Genomic DNA, 20,637 nt, shown 5'->3' with positions numbered 1-20,637 from the left:
GACACAGACCACTCCTCCTCCAATTGGTCAGCCTGGAGTGGAGACTATGATCTGATTGGTCACTTGAACTTGATGATCTCCTGAGTAGCCAATCGGATGATCTGATTGAAGTCAAACTGAATGTACTTCCTCCAGTAGCGCCGGTCCCTGCCGTAGACTTGGGCGGGGTAACAGGGGCTTCCTGTGGATAAAGCAGAGACAGACCAGAGTTAACATCGCCCCCTAGTGATGAGGAGTCAGCTCTACAGCCCGGGACCAGAGCCCAGTTCCTATACTGTGAGCTGCTTCCCTCCCTGGTCCAACATTACTGTTCTTCTCATGGCTGCTCCCAGTCCTGTCTGACCCTCTCAGTCCTGTCTGACCCTCCCAGTCCTGTCTGACCCTCTCAGTCCTGTCTGACCCTCTCAGTCCTGTCTGACCCTCCCAGTCCTGTCTGACCCTCTCAGTCCTGTCTGACCCTCCTAGTCCTGTCTGACCCTCCCAGTCCTGTCTGACCCTCCCAGTCCTGTCTGACCCTCCCAGTCCTGTCTGACCCTCTCAGTCCTGTCTGACCCTCCTAGTCCTGTCTGACCCTCCCAGTCCTGTCTGACCCTCCCAGTCCTGTCTGACCCTCTCAGTCCTGTCTGACCCTCTCAGTCCTGTCTGACCCTCCCAGTCCTGTCTGACCCTCCCAGTCCTGTCTGACCCTCTCAGTCCTGTCTGACCCTCCCAGTGATTGACCTATAGAGGGACAGAAGAGGAGAGGAGGAGAGAGAGAGGGAGAGAGAAGGAGAGAAGGAGGAGAGAGAAGGAAAGAAAGAGAGAAGGAGGGAGAGAAGGATAGAGAGAGAGGAGGAAGGAGAGAGAGAGAGGAGGAGAAAGAGGAGGAGGAGGAGGAGAGAGCAGGACTGACCGATGCCGTGGAGGATTCTGGCCACTGCCCTGCCTGAGAACTTCTCATCGCTCCGATTGGCCAGGAAACTCCTGATGTCAGCTCTGATCTGCTCCTCCCAGTCCTGCAACTGGACGGACACACCCACACACACACACACACACACACACACACACACACACACACACAGTACACAAGTGAGTCAGTATACAAGTGAAGTCAATGTCTTCTGGGAGACTGGCTAGGAACAGCCAGACTGCATCTTCCCGTCTCAACGTGTGTGTGTGTCCGTCCGTCTGTCCGTGTGTGTGTGTGTGCATATGTGTAAGAGTGAGTGAGTGTGTGTGTGCGCGTGCGTGCGAGTGTGTCTGTGAGTGATTGTGTGTGTGTGTGCGTGTGTGCGTGTGTGTTTGAACGTGTGTGTGCGCTGGGACAGACCTTGTATTTGCTGAGTGACTCCTCCTCCTCATTGGGGGTGTGGCTCAGGTCCAGCTCCCTCCTCTTATCAAAGTAATCTCCCAGCATGCACTTCAGCTGCAGGCTCCGCCCCTCCTCCAGCTGATCCACACACGAGTTCACACTCTGGTAAGCAACACTGGAGACACACACACACGCACACATACACACACACACACATGGACAGACGGACGGACGGACAGACACAAGCATTTTAAATGTGTGTGTGTGTGAGTGAGTGTGCGTGTGTGGGGGGGGTGTGAACGTGTGTGTGTTATTGTGTGTGTGTGTGTGTAAGTGTGTGTGTGTGGAAGGAATTTCATTAATCGATAACTGTTACCCGTAAACAATTAGGCTGTAACAATTATTACATAATCGTCAAACTGTGATTATTTTATCTGACAAAAATAAAAATAAAAATTTTTTTTTTGAATAAATTGTGCGGAGGACATGACCACCAGTGCTGTCGCCTCGTCACTCTCCATTAAGAAAAAAAAAGACAATTATGTTAATAATCTCAATTATTTTTCTGACAATTAATCGTTAAGCAAAGTTCCTAATCGTTACAGCCCTACAAACAATAGTCGATTAATTGATAAGAACGTTCCGCGCTGGACTGCGCTTTGCTGGCTCAATTTTTGTGTTTTCTTCCGTTGTGTCGTTGAAATTTCCCGGCGTCCCAATTAGCCTTCACTACATGGCAGGGTGCCCTCATGTGCAGTCAGACCTTAAATCATTATTACATTTCCTGTTGATAACGTTGGTTCCCAAAAAAAAGTTCTGTTCCATTAACAAGCAAGTAAATTCTTATCGGCAATTAATCTATAGTTGATTAACTATTAACATCCCTAGTGTGTATGTGTGTGTGAGCATGTCAGTGTGTGTGTGTGTGTGAGAGAGAGTGTGTGTGTGTGAGTGTGTGTGCGAGAGTGTGTGTGTGTGTGTGTGTGTGTGTGTGTGAGAGACCTGCGGAAGGCCCTGAAGCAGGCAGTCAGCTGGTAGAGCTGCGTCCTCTCCTGTGTGACCACGCGTCCGTGCAGGAAGTCACACACACGGTCCATCTCCTCCGCACTCAGGTCGCCGTAGGAACGCAGGTAGAACGACAGCTTGGAGAATTCCACCAGAACTCCACTACGACCAGAGCCTGCAGACAACCAGGCTGTTACACACACACACACACTCGGGCACACACACTCTCACACACACACACACACACACACACACACACACACACACACACACACACACACACACACACACACACACTCACATGCTCGCTCGCTCGCTCGCACACACACACACACACACACACACACACACACACACACACACACACACACACACACACACGTCAGACCTCTGTCGAAGCTCCACTGCAGCTGTCTGAGTCCTCTCTTCACCAGCGGCAGCTGCCATCCCATAGTATCCGCTACCTCGACGACGTCGAACTCCAACGAATCACAAGCCTCCACACGCTCACCCGCCATACGCTTCCTGGCCAGCACCACGGCAACGGGAGGGCAGCTACCAAGGTAACCACACACAGTACATCAGTACACCACCAATACATACTCCCTACACACACGCACACACACACACTGCAGCCACCCCTACACACACACACACACACACTACAGCCACCCCTACACACACACTCCTTTACTGCTGTTGTATACAGACCCAGGGCATGAAAGGTGCGGCCAGGAGGGTCATGTGACTTACATCCTGGAGAGTGTGCGTATGTGGGCGGGGCCAGGAGGGTCATGTGACTTACATCCTGGTGAGGGTGCGTATCTGGGCAGGGCCTCCGTAGCAGACGAGCCGGCAGCAGGCCAGCGTCGGGTGCAGTAGCTCCACCCACCGTTGAGAATGCAGCTCCAAGTAGCACAGCAGAGTCTCCAGACCTGAGACACACACACACACACACACACACACACACACACACACACACACACACACACACGGACACAAACACAGGTGTTGAGGTATTGAAATGTTCAGAGGCTTTGCAGGTGAGAGAGATAAGTGTGTAGTTGAGGTGTAGTTAAGGTGTGTAGTTAAGGTGAAGTTAGGGTCTAGGTAGGGTGTGCAGTTAAGGTGTAGTTATGGTGTGTAGTTAGGGTGTGTAGTTAGGGTATAGTTACAGTGTGTAGTTAAATTGTACTTAGGATGTAGGTAGGGTGTGTAGTTAGGCTGTAGTTAGGGTGTAGTTAGAGTGTGTAGTTAGGATGTCATAAGGCTGTAGTTAGGGTGTTCTTAGGCTGTAGTGAGGGTGTAGTTAGGCTGTAATGAGTAGTTAGGCTGTAGTGAGGGTGTAGTTAGGCTGTAGTGAGGGTGTAGTTAGGCTGTAATGAGTAGTTAGGCTGTAGTGAGGGTGAAGTTAGGCTGTAATGAGGGTGTAGTTAGGCTATAATGAGGGTGTAGTTAGGGTGTAGTTACAGTGTGTAGTTAAGGTGTAGTTATGGTGTAGGTACGGTAGGGTGTGTAGTTAGGGTGTCGTTAGGCTGTAGTTAGGGTGTTAGTCTGTAGTGAGGGTGTAGTTAGGGTGTAGTTACAGTGTGTAGTTAAGGTGTAGTTAGGGTGTAGGTAGGGTATGTAGTCAGGCTGTAGTAAGGATGTAGTTAGGCTGAAGTTAGGGTGTAGTTACAGTGTCTTTAGGCTGTAGTTAGGGTGTTGTTAGGCTGTAGTGAGGGTGTAGTTAGGGCGTAGGTGTAGTCAGCGTGTTGACTGACCTTCTTCAGTGATGTCCAGAGCCTCCACAGTCTCCTGAATGGGGATGGCCCTCTCATGGGTGTGACACACTCTAGAGCTTGGCCAATCACAGTCTCCGTCTGGCTGCCCCTCCTCCACCTTCAAGCTATCACTGCCTCCTTCCGTATGCTCCATTTCCTGCTTCCCTAGCTCCTGCTCCTCCGTCTCTGCCCCTCTCTGCAGCACAGGAGCACTCCTGTCCTGCGGCTCCCTCTGCCCCCCTTCTGCTGGGAGATGCAGCGGTCCGTCCCTGGCCTCAGCAGGCTGTGTGGACTGTTCCACCTGCTCTGCAGGGGGGTTATCAGTGGCTGCCTGGTCATAGATATCCATCAGCTCCAGCAGCTCACTGTCCCCCACCTCCTTCAAGAGCAACACACAGGGAGGAGAGAGGGAGAGGAGGGGCAGGAGAGAGGGAAAGGAGGAGGGGGAGGACAGAGGAGGAGAAGGAGGGAGAGGAGAGAGGGAGAGGAGGAGGGGGAGGAGAGAGGGGCAGGAGAGAGGGAGAGGAGGGGCAGAAGTGAGGGAAAGAAAAAGTTTTCTCCTGAACATCAAGGTGGATGTAGCTTCCTGAATGTTTCCGTAGCTAGGTGAGTGTTACCCTGGCGAGCTGCTGGTGCTTGTGGTGGATCTGGGAGCACTTGCAGGCCGGAAACACCTTCTGAACCAGCCGCTTGACAGAGTAGTAGTCCACTGTGTCTGCATAGATGTGCCTCCTCAGCTCATGGAGGTCCCCTCCCTGAGAACCATACAGCACATCTGATCATCATATCCACCTAACACCAACCAACTAACCCACTTAACACCGACCAACTAACCCACCTAACACCAACCAACTAACCCACCTAACACCAACCAACTAAACAACCTAACCCCAACCAACTAACCCACCTAACACCAACCAACTAACCAACTTAACACCAACCAACTAACCAACCTAACACCAACCAACTAACCAACCTAACACCAATCAACTAACCAACCTAACCCCAACCAACTAACCCACCTAACCCCAACCAACTAACCCACCTAACCCCCCTAACACCAACCAACCTAACCCCAACCAACTAACGAACCTAACCCCAACCAACTAACCCACCTAACTAACCCCCCTAACACCAACCAACTAACCCACCTAACCCCAACCAACTAACCAACTTAACCCCAACCAACTAACCCACCTAACTAACCCCCCTAACCCCAACCAACTAACCCACCTAACCCCAACCAACTAACCCACCTAACACCAACCAACTAACCCACCTAACCCCAACTAACTAACCCCCCTAACACCAACCAACTAACCCAACTAACCCCAACTAACCAACCTAAGCCCAACCAACTAACCCAACTAACCCCAACTAACCAACCTAAGCCCAACCAACTAACCCACCTAACCCCAACTAACTAACCCCCCTAACACCAACCAACTAACCCACCTAACCCCAACCAACTAACCAACCTAACACCAACCAACTAACCAACCTAACCCAAACCAACTAACCCACCTAACCTCACACGAAGAAGAAGAAGAACTGGATATCTAACTAGCTAGTTATGTAATGTTCTAAATAATAGGGTGGGAGTCACTGTTGATCTCCTTTTTTAGACTCGGTTTAGATTTTAGATATTCTGCATGCAAGATTGGCCGATTCCTATACCGATTTCTAGTTTTTGCCTGGTTATCATTCTAAATCAATACTAGAAACAAAGCCTTGTTGCTTAGTAAGCTAGCTGGCCAGCGAGCGTTCTGTCCATGTGGGATGAATTGGCTTCCCTTTCTGAGAGCCCTAGCAGGCCGGCAGCATGATGTTGTAAAAGCATTCTTGGACGCACCCTGTGCAACAATTATTTCCAATCACTTTGTGAACGTTGCAGCTGCGAATGCACTTTGTGACACTGCTATCTCTATCACTGGCTCTGCCTGCTGTACATAAAAGAAGCTGTTAAAATAATCTCTAGCTTGCTAGGTAAAACTACAGGCACTATAACTTTACTGTTGAGTTGACAGATGTCCAAAGTTTGGTTATCCAAAGCTATGGGATTGTTACTCTCCTTATTTGCATCATGGCTCAGTTCTCTGTATTGCTAATTTTAAAGGAATATCCTGGATCATAAGTCTAATTTTTAGAGTTAAAACCAAGCGTTTTCGATGGCAGGCGGATCGATCAGCCCATCTAGCTACTGTAACTATTCTAAAGAACTATCTAACTACAGTATCTAGCATACTATCTAGAATAGCTATCTAGCAAACACAGCTAACTGTGAACTCTGACCTCAGGGTCCAGGAAGAGGTGACAGTGGGCGGGTTCCCCGTCTCGCCCCGCCCTGCCTATCTCCTGCACGTAGCTCTCAAAGCTCTTGGGCATGTTGTAGTGCACGATGCCGCGCACGTCAGACTTGTCCAGCCCCATGCCGAACGCCACCGTGGCGACCACCACACGCAGCTCGCCGCACATGAAGTTGTTCTGGACGCGGCGGCGCTCGGCGGCAGACAGGCCGGCGTGGTACGACTCTGCCACCCACTTCAGAGGCTTCCGCACCTTCTTCCTGGCTGAGACACACACACACACACACACACACACACACACACACACACACACACACACACACACACACAGACACACACAGACACACAGACACGACAGCATCAGGAGGAACCCTAACCCTGACCCACACAGTAGAGCTGGCTCAGGTCAGTCCTCTACCTAGAACAGACAGTACTGGAATCCAGGCGACACCAATCAGTAATTACTTTCGCGATCGGGCGCTCCCACCCAACCTGGCCCCACCCATCGAACCACTGTCACTCTTTCTGACCTGTCAATACGCCCTCAGAACACCAGCTTGGGTGGCGAAGTGGCACAGACTAATATTTGAGTCTGGAAAGAGACTACTGCCTACCCAGAGCTTTCTTCTTCTTCTCTACGGGGTTGTCGTCCTTGCCGCTGCTCCGGGCGGTCTCCCTCAGCAGCACCCCCTGCAGGCAGGTCCTCAGCAGCGCAGAGATGCGGCTGGTTTCCTCTCTCCTGGTGCAGTACACGATGACCGAGTCCAGACCGCCAAAACGCTCACCCTTCAACAGAGACACCAGCGCCTGTGCAGACAGCACACACGCACGCACACGCACACACACACACACACAGGGCTGTGAGGCTGGGGTAAGGTTAGTTTGTGGTATGGTGACTCAAGTGAGGGTGCGATTTACCACCTATATACCACGGAGCGCCATCGACCAGCACAACACAACTGGTGATATTGGCGATATACCATAACCCTCGAGGACAGATCACCCTGCAGATAGGTCTGGTTAGGGTTAGGTCGTGCTGTGGTTATGTTGTGGTCTGGTTGTGGTCAGGCTGTGGTCTGATTGTGGTCACGTTGTGATTATGTTGTGGTCAAGTGTGGGATTTGGGTGATATTTGATAGAGATATTTAGGGTTACTTAGAACCGTGGTGACCTAAGTTATAATTAACAAGGCCAGTTACATTTCTTATCATATGTTTGGGCAAGACTGAGGCAGACATTGGGGCTCCTGGGCCCATCTATTGATATATACACAAGGACACAGTTGACGCACAAGAGTATTATTTAAGATGATAGACCTTGGATCTATGTGTCAGTTCGGGCTCCGTGTGTCAGCTGGGCCTTGGGTCCGCAGGCCGCCAAGAGTGAGAAGAGAGAGAGGCTCCTTGCTATAAACCATGGGTGTGTTCGAAATGGCATACTAACATACTATTCATACTATGCATGACGTCAATTTGAGTATGTAGTGCGTTGCCACTACATAGTATGGGAAATTTGTGTACACGAGAAATGTCCGGATGTATACTAGATTCGCCAGAATTCCTGAGTATGTTGTAGTCATGTTGTAGTCAGGTTGTGGTCAGGTTGTGGTCAGGTTGTGGTCAGGTTGTGGTCAGGTTTTGGTCAGGCTGTGGTTACCTGGTCCTTGTCACGGTCGGTGGAGACAGACAGGTGCAGGTTGTTGGGCACGGCGGCAGAGCGGATGGCGATGCCATCGTGGTCGAGGATGTCCAGGTGCTGGGCGATGTCCAAGGCCGTGGAGAGGGTGGCTGTGGCGGTCAGACCCAGCAGACAGCGCACACCCAGACGGTCACGCAGGACCTGACACACACACACCGCACGCACACGCATGAAAACACACACACACACACACACACACACACACACGGACAGGCGGACACACACACAATAGTTGACATGATCTCCTTTAATACAGTTGCTGGTTGTGTTTTTCTCATGGGGCCATCCGAGTGAAATATGAGGCAGTTACCCTTACATAGGAGGAGGTAGTAGGTCTAGATAACTAGTTAACTAACAAGTTAACTAGACCTACTACCTCCTCCTATCTAAGGTGAGTTAACTAGACCTACTACCCAGGGTTTCCGTTAGCCGGTAATTACCGGTTTTTATCCGGAAAAATCTGTTGAAGTCCGATATATTAAAATCTCTCCGGTCATGATGTCCGGACACAATAATTCCCCCTAATTGTATTAGGCGTACAATAGGCTAAAATGAAATTTCCATATATTTTGATTCCTTTTGAATATAAAAAAACGAATAGGCCTATTCATTTTGTTCCGTTAATGTTTAGGCTACTGCATATGCGATGCAGTTAAGTTTAAGGAGGCTATATTTATTTTCAAAGAGTTTTGTTCTATTTTAGCCTATCTGATAAAAGGCCGAAATTAGGCTATATGCCTAGCCTATGAATTCCAATCAGCGCAGCCGTAGGCCTTAAATTAAAATGTTACGAGAAGCCTACATGTCGCACTTTTAAATACAAATGTTATATATCTAGACATGCATTGTGGCATTTCTTTATTTAGCCCAGCCCGCCTATCAGTTGTTTCTCAACAGTTATGTCCTCCTCATCCTCATAGCCTACTGCAATGTCCATGGTTATAATGACGCTGTTTTATTGATAAAAAGGGTAGGCTAAAACTGGAAAGAGAAATTAGTAAACACATATTACTGTCGCGAATCCCAAACCAATTAGCCTACATCCTCAAATCCGATTCATGCAATTGAAATAAACATTCATGTTCTAGCCTACAGTCGCAATTCAAAGCTGACTATTTTTGTGGCTGTGCAATTACATATAGGCCTAGCGCATGGAATCATGACAGCCTATCACACATTTAATCATACGGATGTGAAATAAGACAATAAATGGCATATATAAGATACACAACGGCCAATCACCGCGACAAACACCTTTAATAGGCCTAATATCATATAATAATATAATGACCGGAATTTCTCCAGTTTGTCCGGAAAAGTCTAATCTTCCCGAACACATTGACCGGTACCGATTTTCTCTAACGGAAACCCTGCTACTACCTCCCCCTATCTAAGGTGTGTTAACTAGATCTACTACCTCCCCCTATCTAAGGTGTGTTAACTAGATCTACTACCTCCCCCTATCTAAGGTGTGTTAACTAGATCTACTACCTCCCCCTATCTAAGGTGTGTTAACTAGATCTACTACCTCCCCCTATCTAAGGTGTGTTAACTAGATCTACTACCTCCCCCTATCTAAGGTGTGTTAACTAGACCTACTACCTCCCCCTATCTAAGGTGAGTTAACTAGACCTACTACCTCCCCCTGTGTATGGTTATGGTTAGCCCAGGATTGGGTTAGGGTTAGCCCAGGATGAGGGTTCACCAACCTTGCAGAGGCGGAGGTAGCAGGGTCTGAAGTTGTGGGACCACTCAGAGACGCAGTGGGCCTCGTCGATGCAGGCGAAGGCCACAGGGGGGAGCTGGTCAGCGGGGGGCAGGCAGCCCGACCCAGAGTGACCACCCCCCACCAGCGCCTCAGGAGACAGCAGCAGCACGTGCACCTCACCGGACTTCACCTGGGACACAGCACCGGGAGAACATGGATCAGAACACCGGCCAGAACGCAGAACACAGGCTACAACGCAGGACACAGGCTAGAACGCAGGACACAGGCTAGAACGCAGGACACAGGCTAGAACACAGGATACAGGCTAGAACACAGGATACAGGCTAGAACACAGGATACAGGCTAGAACACAGGATACAGGCTAGAACATAGAACACAGGGTAGAACACAGGATACAGGGTAGAACACAGAACACAGGCTAGAACTCAGAACCCAGATTAGCACATCAGGCACGCAGGGTTAGTCTAGCAGCTGGTCACTCTACCTTCTCTATGGCAGCCTCCCTCTGCTTCCTGGACATGTTGGAGTGGATACAGGCAGCCTTCAGCTTGGCTGGCAGGCCCGACAGCTACACACACACACAGACACAGACACAGACACACACACATAACACACACACTAGGGTCAAGCGTAAACCAAACCATTTAGAATGAGACCTGTGCTGGTAAGACCAGGTGACAAGCCAGGTACCAGGTGAGATCCTACCTGGTCGTCCATGAGAGAGACCAGCGGAGAGACCACCAGGGTGATGCAGCTGGAGCGCTGGGCGTACAGGTAGGCTGGCAGCTGGTAGCAAAGAGACTTCCCCATGCCAGTGGACAGCACCACCAGCGTGGACAGACCTGGGCACACACACACACACAGACACAGACACACACACACACAGTATAACATGATATGGAATGTGACTGAGTTGGTAGGACAGGGCTAGGGTCAGGGTTCAAGGGTTAGGGGTGCAGTACCTGAGAGTATCCTCATGATGGCGCTCTCTTGTCCTGGTCTGAAGCTCTGGTAGCCGAAGGCCTTCAGCGCCTCGTACACCTCTGCTGGGGCCGCTGTGACACACACACATGACGTTACACACACACTAAGTATTTTGGTGAATCTGTGTGTGTGTGTGTGTGTGCGCGCGTGTGTGTGTGCGCGTGTGTGCTACCCTGCGCTTGGCCGTCCCCCCCCAGGCTGTAGAGGGGGTCCATGGGGGCGGGGGGGGCCGGGCGCTCGTAGTCTGGTCTGATCACGTTCAGGAGGACCTCCTCTCCTGCTGCCTGCTGCTGCTCCTCTCTGCCACCGGGGGGCGCTGTGCTCACAGACACACACAAATACACACACACACACACAGGTCAGTTTTTCCATAGGGACTATTGGCCTGTAGTCTGACCAGACCTGGCCTGCTCCTGTTCTCGCTCCATGGCTGTGTTCCGAGTCGCATACTTTACTACCAGTACATACTTCAGCTCCCCCTAGAAAGTACGTACTTTGCACGCAGTATGCATCCAATTGGGACATACTACCTTGTCATAACATTGCGACTTGAAATTTGACTACATCCGTCACTGTCCATGACGCGACATTTGTCCACAGCTGGGATTCATCCTCCGGCGCAACTTTGACATGTGACATAATTTCCGCTGAGCACAGGATTGTGGGTCAGAATAGCCAGAAATGTATGCTGGCTTGCGTACTGCAAAATACGGATGTGGTAGGACATCCTGGTATTTTTGCCATACTGCATGTGGCATACTATGTATTGGGACATACTACATCCTGTTTTGGCATACTATATAATATGGAAGTGTGCGATTCAGAACGCAGCCAATCTGTGACGTTGATGACGATGAACATGATGATGAAGATGATCACCTACCTAGCGGTTCGCAACACAGTGTCCCCGTTGCCCTGGCGACCTCCTCTAAGGTGGGCAGCACTAACGGCTCCTCCTCCACAGGCTCCGCCTCCACAGCGGTGGCAGGAGGCGGGGCTAGAGAGAAGCGTAACCAGGGGTTACCAGGGGTGACAGGGGGAGGGGCTGGAGGAACGTACTGTCTGTAGTTCAGCCTGCAGGCGTGTCATGTGACCTGTCTGTAGTTCTACCTGCAGGCGCGACATGTGACAGCGTGTCATGTGATCTGTCTGTAGTTCTACCTGCAGGCGCGACATGTGACAGCGTGTCATGTGACCTGTCTGTAGTTCAGCCTGCAGGCGTGTCATGTGACCTGTCTGTAGTTCTACCTGCAGGCGCGACATGTGACAGCATGTCATGTGACCTGTCTGTAGTTCAGCCTGCAGGCGCGTCAGGTGACCTGTCTGTAGATCTACCTGCAGGCGCGATATCTGACAGCGTGTCATGTGACCTGTCTGTAGTTCTACCTGCAGGCGCGACATGTGACAGCGTGTCATGTGACCTGTCTGTAGTTCAGCCGGCAGGCGTGTCAGGTGACGGCAAGTCATGTGACCTGTAGGGACGAGAATTGGTAGGGACCTCCCGATTTGATTTTATCCCGATACTTATGCCGCGTTCCAGATAGGATTTTGAGCTCGTAAGTTACGACTTCCAAGTCACGACTCACGACTTCATAGCGTTCCAGGCAAACTGTCTGAATGCGTGGCATTCTGGATAAATGTAAACAAGCCGATATGGTAAAAGCTTGAGATTTGGCACATTGTCAGAGCTGGCAAATTGTATGCCTAATTTCGCTATGCTAAGAAATTGTACGTTACATTTTATTTATTGACATCATCGACTTTTCACCGTTTGCATGGTCACGTTCAGGTTTACCTTAATGTTAGCTAGCTAGCACTAGCTATCTCGTCAACATATTTGGGCATCATTACATACACATAGCAGATTGTAGTGCATAATCGTTTGTATTATTTTGATTACAACGTACAAATTTACTTTACGTTGCCCTAAAGTTATCTTTGTTGCCATACCCATGGGGGTTGCCATCTTGCTTAGAGGGCTGTGTGACGTCAGAGAGCACAACTGGGAGTACATCGATCTGTACGAGTTCACGGGTGGGAAGTTACGGGTTTGACTGCCATTCCAGAGCATTTTCACGTGTAGGAGGTAGGAAAAACACGAGTTACGGGTTGCCTGGAACGCGCCATTACGTGCCGATTTGATTTATATTGTGATTTTGTGGCAATTGTGATTCTGTAATATTGCGATTCGATATGATGATTTATTGCGATTTTTGCAGAATTTCTTCCAGATGTGCGATTCGAATTGTGGAGGTGCAGCGTGAATCTTCTTATTGTCGTCCGACATGTTTGCTGCTTCTTCTGACTGAATAACAACCGTAAGCTAGCAACCTAGCTACTATGCGAAGGGTTCCGTTCAAGCAGGAAGTTGTTTTTTTGGTTGTTGTTTTTTTATATCCAAAAAATCGATTTTGGGGCAGCACAGCGATTTAAAAATCGTCACACACAAAAATTGCGATTTCTTCCATCCCTCCCTTTCATCCATCCCTAGTGACCTGTCTGTAGTGTGTCATGTCTGTAGTGTGTCATGTGTCTGTAGTTCAGCCGGCAGGCGTCAGGTGATGGCGTGTCATGTGACCTGTCTGTAGTTCAGCCGGCAGGCGTCAGGTGATGGCGTGTCATGTGACCTGTCTGTAGTTCAGCCTGTAGGCGTGTCATGTGACCTCACCCGGCCCGCGGCAGTCCCTCGCCCAGTGGCCTGTCCCTCCACACTTGTAGCAGCTGTCGCCTTGGCGACTGAACCCGGAGAACCGCCCCCTGCCACGCCCGACCCCACCTCCGAAACGCTCCCCTTTCAGCTGGAACTTCTGCATGTACATCTGGAACGAACGAACGAACGAACGAACGAACACACACACACACACACACACACACACACACTTATCTGGTATGTTCTGTGGATGAGCGTGAACCTGGCCCAGCGTAAAGGACCTCCTGTCTCTCACCTGCTTGCGTAGAGCAGCTCCTCTCAGAGCAAAGCCCTTCACATGGGACTTCTTCTTCAAGTTGATCTTCACAAAGTTCCCCTCTGAGTTCCTAGAAGCTCTGCTTAGATATAACAAGAGTAGATAAAACATCAGATACAACATCAGACACAACAACATTAGATACAACAACATCAGACACAACATTAGATACAACAACATCAGACACAACAACATTAGATACAACATCAGACACAACATCAGATACAACAAAATCAGTTCCATTTCATGGAGCTCCGCCCCAAAGGGCACGCTCCTTATTGGCTAAACCAATCGTAGCTCGCCATGTCCACTGAAAAAAAGAAACATACACGTCCCAGCTATGTGAATGTAGGCCTACTTGTGTTGTTTAACTCTGCTCCTCCCACAGCTATGTGAATGTAGGCCTACTTGTGTTGTTTAACTCTGCTCCTCCCACAGCTATGTGAATGTAGGCCTACTTGTGTTGTTTAACTGTGCTCCTCCCACAGCTATGTGAATGTAGGCCTACTTGTGTTGTTTAACTGTGCTCCTCCCACAGCTATGTGAATGTAGGCCTACTTGTGTTGTTTAACTCTGCTCCTCCCACAGCTTTAAGCGGCAGGCCTACTGGACCGTGCAAAATGGATCCTACTTAAAGGAGAATGTTCGTTTTTGACAACCTGGACCTTATTTACGGCATATTATAAGACGTTTGACCTATATTTCGTTTCTAAAGACGTTTCTAAAGATCATATTACAGAGGCATGTGAAAACCACAACAAGCCTACGCTCTATGGAAGCACAACTAGCGATTCATAAAGACAGATTGTTGAAAACAACCGTTTCGCGGCAGAAAATAGATTTTTAAAAGCTGCATTCTCAGTGCACCGTCCGCCGCCATTACATGGATATACTTGGCTCGCGCTGGATTTTAAATTTGTTCTACAGGCAAGGAATTACACCAAAGTTATCTCGGTGAGTCAAACGTCTTATAATAGCCAGGGGGGGGACCTTTGGTCTTAAATTCCTTTGGTCACGAGGGGGGGTTCGTTCAATCCACCCGATCCCCCCCTGGCTACGGGCCTGGAGCTAGCCCTGTGGGGCGAGCTCCACGAAATAGAACGATGGTTACGAATTATAACCCCAGTTCTATGAGTGGAGCGAAGCCCCACACGGCTCGGACCCTTAGCTGAACTGTAGTCTGACTCACCGAAAGTTTCATCTCTCAGGAGAAGACTGGCAGGCTCACAGCCCTTTAATGCTGAAGGGCACCTGACTCTGATTGGCCGCAGGTCAAGGCCTCTTCAGATACAACATGAGTTAGAGTATGTATGAGTATGTGAGTGCTGTACCTGGGTTAGCAGAACCAGTACCAGTGTGAGTGTCATACCTGGGTCCAGCTGGCTGTTTGGTCCGGGTTCTTGCAGCCCTGACGTCCTCCTCGTCCACCTCCCCCAGGAGGTTCTCCTGAGGATCCTTGGAGGGAACCCTGGCTTTCACGCCCTCCTCCTCCGCCTCCTCGCTGACGTCATCTTCTGCCTGACTCCTCCCCTTCCTGCGCCTAGCAGCTGGTTTAGCTCCTCCCCCCTGCGGAGACTCCGTCTTCCTGGTCCGCCTCCTCTTCCTCTTCCCCTCCTCCTCCTCCTCCTCTCCAGCGTTCTCTCTGTGCTCCTCCGAGTCCCTCCCTCTCTTTCTTGCCTTCTTTCCATTGGACCATTCCTCTCCTGACCCTTCAGGCTGGGCCTGAATCTCAAGAGCTCCCTTCTCCTGACTCCGAGGCTTCCTGGCGGTGGACCGGCGTTTCCTGGCGTTGCTGGGAGTAATGGCGGGGAGGGTGTGTCCGGTTTGCTCCTCCAGTCCTCCTGGATCAGCCTGGTTCACAACCCCGCCGGTCTGGGAGGAGTTCAGTTCTGAGCCTGCGGGGCTGCAGGCCTGGGCGGAGCTAGGTGCAAAGCTGAGGTTCCCCACTACAGGCCGCTCCCCCTCCTCCACCTCCCCGAACACCTGACAGCGCTGCAGCCAACCAGAGTCCACAGCAGACAGCCTGGCCGTGAGGGAGGGGCGGGGCAGCTGGGGCTGGCCCCGCCCCTGGGGCGCTGGGCTGGGGCAGGAGAAGGCTGGTAGTGGGGGCTCACTGAGGTCCTGCTGGAGGGGGCCAGGAGAGAGGGGGCAGGTTCTGGCAGGCCTGGTCAGGGGGGGGGCAGGAGAGAGGAGGCAGGTGTTGGCAGGCTTGGGCAGAGGGGGGGCAGGAGAGAGGGGGCAAGTGTTGGCAGGCCTGGACAGGGGGGAGAGTGTGTCTGCAGGGCTGGGGCTCTGGCCACTCTGAGCATCTCCCCAGGACCGGAGGGGAGTACGCCCAACAGAGAGACCAGCAGAGAGACCAGGAGTACGCCCAGGAGTTCCAGCAGAGAAACCAGCAGAGAGACCTGGAGTACGCCCAGGAGTGCCAGCAGAGGGACCAGCAGAGAGACCAGGAGTACGCCCAGGAGTTCCAGCAGAGAAACCAGCAGAGAGACCTGGAATACGCCCAGGAGTGCCAGCAGAGGGACCAGCAGAGAGACCAGGAGTACGACTAGGAGTTCCAGCAGAAGGAAGACCAGAAGAGAGACCTGGAGTGAGACTCTTCCTCAGAGACAAAGGCCTCTCCTACAGAGACAGGAGACAAAGATGGAGGCTATGTATGAATGTGGATCCTCACCACTAGCTCATGTTAACATATCGAACTCTGCAGTGGTGAATGGTGTGGATAAGAGCCCCATCTGTGCATTGATGAGCAGAAGCATCAGACGCCGGTCCGGAGGCGATTAAGCCTCACCCACGCCGGTCTGGGTACGTCCATCCCGGGAGGGGAAGGACCGGCGGCCGTGCCCAAGTGGATTCTTCTCAGGGAATGCCTCCGCGGATGAAATCACAGAATCTAGAGGTGTTTGCCTCGCACTCCGCACACCAGGTTTGGTCCACCCATCCTGCCTCGCTGATGTTAAGATCTCTGCATTGCTGCAGGAGATCCTGTGCGGCAGGCTTAAAAGGGTGTCTTGACTTGAGACACCGGGGAGGCTCTGCTGTTACAGTGAGCCTGTCGTGGAGCAGGGGGTTAGGCTCCACGGCCCGGCAGGCGAGACATGCTGTAGTTCCTGTGCGGCGGAGGCCAGCGGGCTGGATGCCTGCAAAGATGGGAAGGTTGTCCACAAGAGTGGGACGCAGGCATCCTGTCATGATGCACAAGGCTTCGTTGATAGGCGGGTCGTTGAGGCGGGTGTGAGCGCTGCGGTACCAGACCGGTGTGCAATATTCACTGGTCGTGTAGACCAGGGATAGGGCTGTACGCAGTATTTTTGCACCGGCTCCCCAGCCTGATCGGACCAGTCGCCTCATCAATGCTACACGAGCTGTTAACTTCTTGCGCAGTGACTCGAGGTGTCGGTGGAACGTGAGCGACCTGACCAATGTCACGCGGAGATAGGTTGGTTCGGCGCTGTATGGCAGGAGTGTTCCATCGATTTGCACTCGGAGCTCACGTTTGGCTTCCTTGTTGTTAAGGGTAGGGTGGGGCAGTGATGGGGGGAGTGTCTAGACCTACCAGTGAGGTTGTTAAGGATGCTTCATGCCTTGCGGCTGGAGTGTGAGAAGTCGATGGAGTTAATGACCTCCTCCCAGTGCTCTTGTCTCCTTCAGCTGAGTCTAGACAGCAGGGCTAAGGCAAGTCTGTCTCACTCAGCTCCTGGGGGGGCCCAGAGGAAGGCACAGTAGAGACTCTCACACTCCACATCCCAACATGGTTTGTAGCTATTGCGACATCCGCGTGGGATGGATTTTTAGCTGCTTTCACCAGTATGCCGCAGAGTTCCTGGTAGGCCTCGTCCACATTGTTGGCATTAGGTGGTGGGAGGCATCTCATGGATCTACTGTATGGGTAAGGAGGCGGTAGCGTTTCCAGTTGACCTGTCAGAAGTTCCATCGCTTCATCGGCTCGATTGGGATGAGGTCCATGAGTTTAGGCATGGTTATCAGCGATGGTCGATGTTGGGACCGCGGGAACTTTCCTAGCACGCGTCTATCAATCAGAGAGCCGGTTATCAACGCAGACGCTCACAAATGCCAAGTCAGGATTCGTCCTAGTTTTCCAGCGACCTTAAACAAAGCTGGCTGCGCCCTTGGGATCGTACAGAAGGGCCAGGCTGTTGTTAGTGCCCAAGCAGACAGGTTTTCTCTGTCAGATGTATTGGTGCTGTACCCCCAATCCTCGTGCTGACAATTGAAGTCGCCAGCATAGAGGCAAGGGTGGGGGAAGACTGGGAGATATGCTGGTGTGATTGGCGAGGCGGAGGCTTGTAGACATTGGCGATTTTAAAGCCAGCAACATCCACACACACCTACTCAATCTCTGAGCCAGTCGGGGATTGGTCGATGAGAGTCCAGTTCAACCTTTGATGGACTAACGTAGCAAGGCCATGCTTCCTGCTTAGGATAGACCCAGCTAGAGCGAAATTTGGGAGAACTAGCGTATCTGCTGTTACGCAGTGGGTCTCCTGGAGGAGGATGACGAGAGCCTTGGTGGTGCAGGCCAGGTGCTCGTTGATGTCGACTTTACTGGAGGTGAGCCCTTCGGAGTCCAGCTGCAGAATTCTGGGTCTATCTCCTACCTTAGTGAGGGCCCCCAGGTTGGACTTGAGCTTCATGCCATAGTACTGGGCTGAGGCCTGGAGGGACTGGCGATCCTGGGGGGTCAGGGAGGGGGGGGTTGCTGGCCGGCTCCGGCGGTTCAGGTGGGCCCCCCAGCAGTCGGCCTCCTGGACAGGACACACACACAAAACATCTCAGGGACTTCTTCACCTCCGCAACATCTCCTGACATTGCCCTTCATGCTCCACACCAGGGCCAGAACCCTAAACCACGCCCGTTACCTCCCAGCAGGAACTCTAATCCACGCTTGTCACCTCCTAGCAAGAACCCTAATCCACGCCTGTCACCTCCTAGCCAGAACCCTAATCCACGCCTGTCACCTCCTAGCAGGAACCCTAAACCACGCCCGTTACCGCAGGAACCCTAATCCACGCCTGTCACCTCCTAGCAAGAACCCAAATCCACGCCTGTCATCCTCCTAGCCAGAACCCTAATCCACGCCTGTCACCTCCTAGCAGGAACCCTAATCCACGCCTGTCACCTCCTAGCAAGAACCCTAATCCACACCTGTCACCTCCTAGCAGGAACCCTAATCCACGCCTGTCACCTCCTAGCAGGAACCCTAATCCACGCCTGTCACCTCCTAGCAGGAACCCTAATCCACACCTGTCACCTCCTAGCTGGATCCTCTCAGGCCTTCCCACCAAAACTCACCCTCGCCAATAAACTCCAACTCACAAAAAACTCTCCCGCCCAAATCCTCATCCCACTAAATTCCATGACCACATCACACACACCCTCACTCAGCTACAGGCTCAAAGGCGCTGATTTGCGCCTGTCTGACTTCCTCCATGGCCACGCCCCCGCCCGCACGCCAGGCTCCTCCCTCTCAAAAACTAATCTGTTTACCTTGGTGTACCCCACACATTCACAGTTTCTTGTTAATCTATTGTTCTTTGTAAATTGATTTTAAATTGTGTAAGGTGTTGTTTTTAAACGTGTTATAGTTTTGTACTATGGCAGGTGACATTTGGTGCTTAGAAAAGTGCAGATTCAAATGCATTATTATTATCATCATTATTATTATTATTATTATTATTATAAACACACAATCGGCATATGAAACCATACTAACAAAGTAGTTTAGAGCTCTTAAGTATAACACCATGGTACCTTCTCTGCTGCCGGCTGGTTCTGGGTCTGGTTCTGGGTCTGGCTCTGGTTCTGGGTCTGGGTCTGGTTCTGGGTCTGGCTCTGGTTCTGGTTCTGGTTCTGGTGCTGTCTGAGGTCTGTGTGTCCCTGGCTGTTGCTGTTCTCCTTGGTCATCTTCAGACTCCTGTACTCCTTATACAGCTCTGGAACAACAAGACAGACTCAGACACACAGAGAGGAGCGAGGAGAGGAGAGGAGCAGGAGATGAGCTGAGAGGAGAGGAGGAGAGGGGGAGGACAGGATGAGGAGAGGGATAGAGAGGAGGGGAGATGAGAGACAGAAAGAAGAGGGGGTGGGATTGATGGGGGAGGAGAGGGTAGAGAGAGGGGGGGGTGAGGGGGATAATGGTATACTCACTCCTGGTCTCCTCTGGGGCTCCATCTATGTCCTCCTGAGTAGAGTGGAATAGTATAGTTTGGTATACAGAGTAAAGTAGACGGTAAAACTTGACCAGAACTACTAGACACATCTGTGCAATCACGTGACAGCTTACTCTCTGAAGACCAAGTGACAAAGGATCTATGTTGATCATCTAACTCTGTCTCTCTATTCAATTCAATTCAATATGCTTTACTGGCATGAATGTCGGGTGAACAATATTGCCAAAGCGTCAAGAACACAATTCATTAATAACAAGACAAAAATCTCTCTCTCTCTGTGTAACTCGTTACCTTTTGCAAAACAGGGATCATCTGCAAAAGAGGCCTTAGACTCGGTATGAGTCCCTGTCTAAATAAAGGCTGAATGAATTGAACGCCAAAACTACCTTGTTCGGTTTCCTCTTGTGCTCTTCAACGAACGACTGTTCCCAGTTCTTTAGAAGAACTTTGACGTCGTTGTACCGACGATCCATCTCGGCGCCTCGGTAACGACGGAGTGTTCTTACCGCGCAGCTGTCAGTATCCAAACGGTGTCTCTAGACAATTAAATCCGACTATTTTGTCCGTGAAGAAGTCCTCATGAAGACAGCTCAAATGTTGATAGAGCGCGCTGTAAAAAATGACGTCCCGAGATTTCACCAATCAATCGGAAGTACGATAATAAGAACCAATCATAGACTAGTTTAGTTTTTCAGGGCGGA

The 20,637-nt window shown here is 51.0% G+C and overlaps 1 protein-coding gene across 1 annotated transcript; it reads right to left on the bottom strand.

Annotated features, from left to right (window-relative positions):
- Positions 1-50: 50 nt before the first annotated feature.
- On the bottom strand, positions 51-20,409 carry recql4 (RecQ helicase-like 4; the record flags this gene model as incomplete). The annotated part of the gene is made up of 27 exons (XM_084454935.1): positions 51-181; positions 893-1,001; positions 1,310-1,466; positions 2,294-2,486; positions 2,676-2,851; positions 3,102-3,231; positions 4,060-4,438; positions 4,677-4,814; positions 6,352-6,629; positions 6,980-7,172; positions 8,022-8,204; positions 9,773-9,961; positions 10,277-10,360; positions 10,498-10,634; positions 10,755-10,847; positions 10,949-11,076; positions 11,656-11,773; positions 13,445-13,595; positions 13,722-13,821; positions 15,112-15,282; positions 15,451-15,866; positions 16,275-16,367; positions 18,365-18,511; positions 19,059-19,113; positions 19,624-19,699; positions 19,914-19,947; positions 20,323-20,409. 27 exons carry the CDS (start codon positions 20,407-20,409, stop codon positions 60-62), a joined length of 4,137 nt encoding a protein of 1,378 aa, XP_084311061.1. The 3' UTR covers positions 51-59.
- Positions 20,410-20,637: the final 228 nt, after the last annotated feature.

The sequence above is a fragment of the Borostomias antarcticus genome, assembly GCF_949987555.1.
Source record: "Borostomias antarcticus genome assembly, chromosome: 21".
NCBI lineage: Eukaryota > Metazoa > Chordata > Actinopteri > Stomiiformes > Stomiidae > Borostomias > Borostomias antarcticus.
The sequence above is the reverse complement of the archived record's forward strand: the minus strand, read 5'-3'. Positions and strand labels throughout refer to the sequence as shown.